Here is a 9,219-nt window from a genome sequence, read left to right on the forward strand (position 1 = left end):
TGCATTACCGGTGAAACTGCATCAGTTCGTGATTTATAATATTATTGTATACAAAATGTTCGGAGTTCTATTACGTGCCTGTAAGCTGTTTACCGTGACTGTACTATTCACCTGTATAAACTATAATATGTATTTCTATATTGTGCATAGAAAATATCGACAAACTTTCATTGTACTATTTTGTATCTCGTCATAATTTAATCTAAACGCTTGTTAAAGTTCATTAATTAAGACCCAGTTTCATCAAGCAATGTTAAATAAATAACGGCTTGTTAAATCAGTTAACGGCCTGTTAGAGCAATCGAGCGTTCCACCATACGCTAATGTCATGTCAAATCGCCTAACACGGTGTTAAATTTTAATTCCTGCTGGGGAGGTCCGTTAAATATATAACAGGCCGTTATAATAGTCAAAACAACAACTTTTTAAAGACAATATCCAATATCAATAAAAGAATCTGTTTTGACTTTTGAGTGTTGCCGCCATGTTTCGCCACATCCTTACATATTATTTATTATTTTTCATGTTATGCATAATTATTTATTTTCATTGTGTCAAAAATTCAGCCCTCGGATTTTCCTTGACATTGCAAATACACTGACTTGTATCAAAATTACCAAGCCGAAATAAGTAAATAAAAGTTTGTATCATGATTCATGTTTTCAGCTTTGACAGATCATAATTATTAACCTGGTAAATTAAAAAGAACTATTGTAGTGTAACAAATGTATGCGATCAGTGATATTTTAATTTGGTCGCATTATCTACCAGATGACGTATTATACGAATAAGGTGAAAATGACACATTGCAGCCAACACGTCGTATTAAACTTGTACATTGCAATTTCGTCGCCTTATAACAAGAACGAACGAATTGAATGTTATTCACTCGTTGTTCACTTAACGTTGTATTTACTAATCCGCTGTTAAATTTTTACTGTGGGACATAAGTATTTTAACAGTCTGTTTAATTTTCCAAGGTCCGTTAAGTAATGCCTTGTTAGGATTTAACAAACAGAGGTTGGTGAAATTGGGTCTTAAACTTTGAGTCCCGTAAGGACATAAGATAATTTTTATCCCGGAAAAATGTGATCCAACGCGATTAACGTATTTTGGCGCAACGCGACGGTGTTGCGGGCGTCATCTAGTCATCTCTACTTTCCCTATAATAATATGACAAATCTATATCAGGTTATCGATCATTCGTCAACAAATCGTTAACGATTCGGCCACGGTACGCGTGGCCAATGTAATATTACACGCAGCCAGGTGTGCTAACCACGGTCTACGATTCACCGTGAATTACAATTGAGTCGGGGTTTTGAGAGTTTTGGCGATGGAATGTATAATGTGGACGTGGGAGAGCCATGCTTCGGCATGGATGGGCCGGCTCGACCGGAGAAATACCACGTTCTCACAGAAAAACCGAGTGAGTGAGTTTACCGGAGGCCCAATCCCCTACCCTATTCCCTTTCCTTCCTACCCCTACCCTCCCCTATTACCCTATTCCCTCTTAAAAGGCCGGAAACGTACCTGTAGCTCTTCTAATGCTGCGAGTGTCCATGAGCGACGGAAGTTGCTTTCCATCTGATGACCCGTTTGCTCGTTTGCCCCCTTATTTCATAAAAAAATGTGCAGAACCCGAACATAAATATGTATAAAGATTAAAGAATCATAAATGATATACTGTATATTTTAAAGTAAATATTGATTTATAAAGTAAGCCGTCTTTATGCTAGCTGTATGACATTTTAAAGCCAATGACGTTCTCAGCGCCCCCACAACACCACTAACAGTTTTATTTTTATTATCTGGTCCAACTTCTTGATAATATGGTAAATTATTGTAGGTTCTATATGAACAAGGTTTCTGTACTTGACTGTAGATTCTTTATAATTAGATTTAACTTTTACTAATCGGCTAAATTACCGCTCGACTATACAGTGACCATAAGTCACACTCAGAGCATTCGTATTATATACGTGAGCCAAAAACTTTGTATCCCTTTTGACAAAAAATGGGGAAACGTAGGTGAATGAAATTTTGCACAGTTATAGTTTATATGGTGAAGGAGTGCATCGAGCTAATATTATTTTGAAATTATGCTTTTATCATACATTTTTTTAACAAATAAAATATTACACACACTACAACACACACACTAGGAAAATGACAGATTTTTGAGTGACAAGCCTATACATACGAATTATACTCTTTTATTTATGGTTGAAGTCTGTTGACAACAAGTTGACAAATTGAAAATGGATTATAGTTTTTTTTATTGAATCTTAGATACTATTAGACAATGCTTACACGGCCAGTCTGAGATCAGCTGAGTCCCAGAGACAAGAGTTGAAAAATATATGATAAAGTCCTAATGTCTTTGAATTAAGGTCGAATTTCGACCATTGGGCGATCTCTAGTTATATTAACTTAGTTAAAGTATTTTTAACGAGCATCCTCCAACCAGCGGTAACAAACCACTTTGATATGATTTCAGGGGTGACTTTAGCATTATATTCAAACTCCAGTTTTGATGACGTCATTGAAAGAAGTCTAGATTCTTGAACCTTCTAACATACTCCCTGTTGTTTCCAGATCGACAGGATATCTACGGAGCAGATGGCTGCGGCGTTCGAGGGTGTGGGGGGACAGATCGGCTGGCAGCTGTTCGCCGAGGAGGGAGACATGAGGATGTACAGGAGGTGAGGATATATCAGAGAAGTTGATTCGTAGGCAGATGGCAGACTTATGTAATTTGGTCACGGTATGTCAAACCCTGCTGACAGATAACAACTAACACTAAATTGACATAACCCTACAAAATGACATAGGCCCGTCATCACGTCTCAACTCTCACGCTCACGAAATCTGTCAATTCAGTACAAATTTAAAAACGCGTCGCTTTGCTATCGGAATTGACTCTTATGTAATTTAGTCGCGGTATGTCAAATCCAGCCGACAGATTGAACATATTGAACTGACTTACTTCGCCCAAAATATGTCTGTCAACTCTGCCTATGAATCAATTTCTTCAATGGTACATATCTGTTAGGCCTGGAGATACTGACACAAAATTCTTGGTCATTTGTGCCAGTATGGCGGTTCTACAGGGGTATAATTACGTAAAGGCAAACAGGAAAATGATGGTCATAGCGCTCGCACTGGCAGCCCAAACGCGTGGGCTTTAATCGAACGTGTCGGATTAATTACGAGTGTCGAACGATTTGTCCCACAAAAATGCTTGTATTTTCAGATAGTCGAAAAAAATATAAGTAGGCGAAAGCGTAATGCCATACTTGTCGGGTGCGGCTTACAGCCCGCCATACCGACGCGAATACGTTAATTTTAATAAAAAAATTGAACCATTTGTACCAGGCTAATTTTTGCTAATCTATGCTAATCATCGTCGAGTGGCCATTCACGAAAATCACCTTGCCATACTTTTCCGACAGGTCCCAATGGCCGCCATACTCGTACCACTGCAAAGGTGTAATTTTTTTTCGCCAAACGATTTTTGACTTATGATTGAACCTGCAAGTCCAAACCAAACAAAGTTAATATATATAATTGATTGTACTGTCGGTTCTTGGTGGAAATTCGTTTTGAACACAAATAAAACATGATTTAGTTAGGGGTATTTTAAGTAAAACTTACCAGTAATTTACCTAATTTTGACAAGTAACGTTGCCCACTTGGAAATCGATAATGAACCACTAAAGTAATTACATTCGGCTAGAGAATAATTAATATTTAATTACTGGTTAAATGCGTGTTAAGAGGTTTCTAAGAATTTTAACAAACGTTACATAGTTTCCAAATAATGTTTCATTACCTGGGATTATTCTTTGGGAAAATAAAAAGTACCCGTTTTTGCTAAGTAGGTTAAAAGAATTAGCCTTTATTAGGTAATAATTAATATTTAGGCCATTAAGTTTAAAAATATTAATTAATGTGTTAAAATTCTTGTATTAATTATTTGTTTTATTACTCTGAGATTTGTGCCAACAATAGTAAAGATAGTTAAGTAGATCAAATAATTCCGTTACATGTTCACACAGAATATTGCCAATGATGGCCATTATCATTGAAACAAATGATTAAATATATCATTAATGCTATGCTTAAGCTGAATGCGTGTTATCCTGCGTAGTTTGCGCGCAGAAAAAAAAGTTATAAAGCAGCGCTTTGAATGGATGACGCATTCAAATATGCACTTACGTGCAAAATAGTATTTTGATAATGTTATAAGCGAGTCTAATTATTGTATTTTCCCCTTAATATTGTCTGAACTAACTGAAGAACAACATTGTTAAAAGTGTTTACACAGAGGATAACTTTTTTGGCTTAATCTCTTTCTGTCTGTCATCCTCTTGCTTGTTGTAGATAAATACTTTCACAGATTAATAATTGCCATAACGGTAACCAAAAAAATTCAAGACGAATGGTTTTCCTAGTTTGCTACTTATTACTTGGTATACATTTAAACATCACATTATTTGTCCCCAATCCGACTCGAACTTGAACAATTCCCTTGAATTTCCAGGGAGATGGAAGTGGACGGTATGGTGATGGATCCGCTGAAGGCGATGCACAAGGTGCGCGGCGTGTCGGCGCGCGAGATGTGCCACTACTTCTACAACCCCCGATACAGATACGAGTGGGAGAGTGAGTATAGTTTATACTTCTGTAGCTCAAAGCTGGAGATCGCTGGTCAAAACAGCGTCTAGCCTACATCTATACTATAATATAATATTATAATTATAATGCGGAATAGTTTGTTTGTTTGAACGCGCTTGTCCCTGGAACTACTGGTCCGATTTGAAAAATTCTTTCAGTGTTAGATAGCCCATTTATCGAGGAAGGCTATATGCTATATTTTATTACGCTAAGACTAATAGGAACGAAGAAATAGAGGAAAATGTGGAAAAAACGAGGGAAATTCTTTGAAATTACTAATTATCTTAAGAACTACTGGAGCAATTTTTATGTTATTTCATATTTGGCACACATGAGGAATAGAACACGTGAATGGGCATACTAGGCTATTTTTTGCGAAAAAATCTACGGTGTCCGTGAAATTCCTTAAGTTTGCGGGCGAAGCCGAGCAGAATTTCTAGTCAAGAATAATAATAATAAAAACCCATCTTCATCTTTCCCTATGATGAACGAATCGTAACACATATTTCACATGTATCAGGATACTCGGCTTATGTCCGTACCTGAGTCATTTTCCCGGCAAACAGCCGATACTATCTCTTCTACATAATAATAATATAATAACTTCCATAATAACATAATAATAAAAGCTCAGAGCAAAAATGGCGATACAGAGCAGTAAGACAATTTCCAGTTACGTTCAAGTTTTGCCGCTGCTGACGCTATATCGATGTGCATAATACTGTTTACTTTTATACGGATTACCGTTAAAACAAAAGTTGTCGAATCTAGCATCGATTGTATTGCTGTCCCCCTCACACAGCGCGAGAGTGGGACATCTTTACAATAAGAGGTAAAAGCCTTGTTTTAACTACCATGTATGTTTACAGCGACTCTAGAAACGATGACGATAGTGGAGCAGATATCGGCGGACGCGCTAGTCTGCCACCAGACGTTCAAGCGCATCTGGCCGGCGTCGCAGCGGGACGCGCTGTTCTGGTCGCACGTGCGCTCCGCGCCCGACAACGTGTACGCCGTCACCAACCACTCCACTACTGATGACACGTTCCCGGTAGGTTTTTTTTGGGATCTCAAGCAACTGTGTCCGAATGTAAACTCTATATAACGACACTGAAGGGACCGTGAATTTTATAACGTTATATGGAGTTGTTGTTAAATGGAGAGAAGAAAAATCAATACTTTTTCGTCATTATACATTGATTTTCTTTTACTAACCATATTTACAGTTCGAAACTTTATGTATAACTGAGAATATTATGATAACGAATAAATATTAATAATAATCCATGACTCCTTATTATTAGTAATTAGGGACTAGGGTCTAAAACAGCATACACATGCAAATCAATCTCAATTTGTAAACAAAAGGACTAATTTCTTAGAAAGTTCTGTATGCATGATGCCGAAAGTCGAGTTTATTGCGGTCTAGGATAACAATGCGACAAAAAAACGTACACAGCTGCGCAGTTTTTACTAATTTTAGTGATTTAAATGGTACTTTTTATTGTTCAATTGTTGTAATGCTTTATTAGTTATTGAGAGTGGGTGTGATGCTATGTAGAGTGTACCATTGTATGCTAAACCAACCAAAGTCAATTGATTTCGACGCTTTAGAGTTTGTCGTTAAATAGAGTGACTTTACATGGAGTTTACACTGTAAATCGTTACATTTTTTTTTATGAAATAAGGGGGCAAACGAGCAAACGTGATGGAAAGCAACTTCCGTCGGCCATGGACACTCGCAGCATCAGAAGAGCTGCAGGTGCGTTGCCAGCCTGTTAATAGGGAATAGGGTAATAGGGGAGGGTAGGTATGGGAAGGGAAGGGAATAGGGGAGGTAAGGGAAGGGAATAGGGTAGGGGATTGGGCCTCCGGTAAACTCACTCACTCGGCGAAACACAGCGCAGAACGTGGTATTTCTCCGGTCGAGCCGGCCCATTCGTGCCGAAGCATGGCTCTCCCAATCGATGTGCGATCTCGTGGTATAAGCTGTCTACACACTCACTGGCTCGGTGGCACGAACCTGGCGGGTTAGTGCCGGCGGGTAAATCCGATGGTTTCTGAATGTTGTGATTTGGATAACTTGGCGACAAGTCGTTCACAATATTAGTGATTGCCGAGGAAGCAGTTTTGTCACATATTCGTCACACATCAATCAACGTCCAACAACGTCCAACCAACGAGCCATAATATTATAAATCACATTCAGATCGGTAGAATGCAAACCCGAATATTACATTTGTAACAGTCTTGTAGAATTAACTCACACTTAATACACTATTATTTTCAGCGTTCTAATGTATTGGGGGCAATTTTTTGGGCTATTATTTTTCCGTATCCTCCTCGGCCTCCGTCGTAGTCGGTACGGTATTCATCACGAACCTGTCCACCAGTTTTACCACGGCCATATTGTCTACCTTCTATGAACCCAGCATCCCAATCACATCTTATTATTCTGTCATCCAATCGAGTTCCATTTATGTACCTCATACAATCTTCTGCATCTGGCCTGGAGTAATACTCAACAAAGCAAAAACCACAAGGGGTTTTCTTATACTTATATATTATGGTTTCACGAGTCACTAACTGAACTTTATAACATTCCAGGCGAACACTGGCGCGTGCATACGTCTGTTCGTGACTGTGTGCCTGGCGTGCCGCACGGAGTGGCCGGCGGGCGAGCGGCCCTCGCGAGACAACATCACCACCAGCATCGCCTACTGCAGCACAGGTAAGACGCGACGTGACTTGTATTTTATACATTACATTATTTTTTTGAAGTTCAATTCATTTCGATAATTATTGTGTTCGTATGCCTTGTAAGCTGTCAAGATTTTCCTGATTTACTCTAAAAAATATGATGTAAGCTGTTAGCAACCTGCCACTATATCATTGTATAGTATATTCTATAACCATCGTAATTGTTGGTTACAGTGAACCCCGGTGGCTGGGCGCCGGCTGGTGTGCTGCGCGCGGTGTACAAGCGCGAATACCCCAAGTTCCTGAAGCGGTTCACCGGCTACGTGGTCGACCAGTGCCGCGACAAACAGCTGGTTATGTAGCGATCGCGAGCACGGAGCGTACACTGAGACGCACGTAACGCACGCTCGAGCGTACGTGTACGTTAAGACGTATAAACGCACGCCTGTGCGTATACGCACGTTAAGACGTCCGCTTGAGCGTACATGCACGCTAGAGTCTACAAGCATGTGGTAAAGTACGCTCGTACGTGCGCGCACGTTGACACGCACGCTCGAGCGTACTAGCATATTATTATAATGTACGCTAATACGTGCGCGCACGTTTACACGCAAGCACGAGCGTACACGGAGATGACGTCACATGACGCTCATTTGCGCAGACGTGCGCTAGTCTAGTCCATTCTACATTTATGTATATTTTACATTGAAAGAAAAATGCTCGCAGATACAAAGTAATAGTTTTAACCGAAGCCTCTTTCTATCAATATAAACGTGGTTGTACTTTTGGAATGGATTAAATGGGCAGTAATCAATTTCGTCGAAACAATTTTTCCAAAGGGCAGATTTTTATATTGGGAATAACTATCCTAGTATGGATTATAATTTACTCCTGGCGTGTAAAATGTGCCCTGAAATCTAGATACAGCACTTTATTTTTGAGATAACTGTACAATATGAACAGTCCTCATAAGTTGCTCGAAGATGTCTCGAGTAATATTATTCATATAGATATTCGTAGCCAAGTCCTAAAGTTCTTCAGACCGGAAATTATGCTACGCATTAAAGATTTTCAAGAACAAAATAAGGGTGCGTCCACATTTGTATCATTTGCGCGATCAGATCTCCGATCAGATCTCCGTCGCGTATCATCGCGCCGTATCAAGTATGCGTATTATAGTGTGGACGCCTATTAGATCATTCTGCCGATCACGCGCGTATTTGATACGACACGTATCAGATACGCGGTTAATAGCGATCGGGGCGTATCATGATACGCGTATCATTTTGACATGCTTCGATGATACGCGACGGAGATATCGGAGATCTGATCGCGCAAATGATACAAATGTGGACGCACCGTAATGTGACTGCAATTTCGACGTCAGAGCGTGTCTGTCTCCAAGGTTCATATTTTTGATGCCTTAAAATATTTATGTAGGTATCGTTGTTAGATTATAAAAATATTATAGAATTTATTATATTATTGTCAGGTTCGCAAGAGTGAATATAATTTTCTTAGACATAAAGCTTATAGTCAGGGATCCCTAGAACAATTTTTTTTATTACTATTTTTTAGCTTTTAGCTAATTTTTTGTGAGTAGCTTCATAGTCAACCAAGTTTTGATTACAGAACCCTAAAACGGACCCCTAACCATCTGATTTTTATATATTGATAGGTTAATAGTTTAACCCATCGATCGTGGAACACCGGTGACCGTATGGGACTTGATGAATTAATATAATAAATTCAAGAGTAACATTGTTCTACAAATAGAACAATCCATATTTTGAATCCATCAAATGAAAGTATGAAATCCTTTCTATCTCTGTTAGCTAC

At 38.9% G+C, this 9,219-nt stretch overlaps 2 protein-coding genes across 2 annotated transcripts in view; one reads left to right on the forward strand and one right to left on the reverse strand.

Moving 5' to 3' along the window:
- LOC121737123 (ceramide transfer protein) overlaps nucleotides 1–8,498 on the forward strand; it is a 38,091-nt gene extending 29,593 nt beyond the window's left edge. The window contains exons 8-12 of the mRNA XM_042128679.1: nucleotides 2,599–2,705; nucleotides 4,547–4,668; nucleotides 5,550–5,731; nucleotides 7,288–7,411; nucleotides 7,615–8,498. Of these exons, the coding sequence (XP_041984613.1) occupies nucleotides 2,599–2,705; nucleotides 4,547–4,668; nucleotides 5,550–5,731; nucleotides 7,288–7,411; nucleotides 7,615–7,742 (663 nt within the window). The 3' untranslated portion in view covers nucleotides 7,743–8,498. The remainder of the gene's footprint in view (nucleotides 1–2,598; nucleotides 2,706–4,546; nucleotides 4,669–5,549; nucleotides 5,732–7,287; nucleotides 7,412–7,614) is intronic.
- Nucleotides 6,868–7,236, reverse strand: LOC121737189 (nuclear cap-binding protein subunit 2-like; the record flags this gene model as incomplete). Its single annotated transcript, XM_042128784.1, has 1 exon — nucleotides 6,868–7,236. A coding segment is annotated over one exon (270 nt), but the record flags the coding sequence as incomplete, so codon positions are not given.
- Nucleotides 8,499–9,219: the final 721 nt, after the last annotated feature.

The sequence above is a fragment of the Aricia agestis genome, chromosome 20 (assembly GCF_905147365.1).
Source record: "Aricia agestis chromosome 20, ilAriAges1.1, whole genome shotgun sequence".
In the NCBI taxonomy this organism is placed as follows: Eukaryota; Metazoa; Arthropoda; class Insecta; order Lepidoptera; family Lycaenidae; genus Aricia; species Aricia agestis.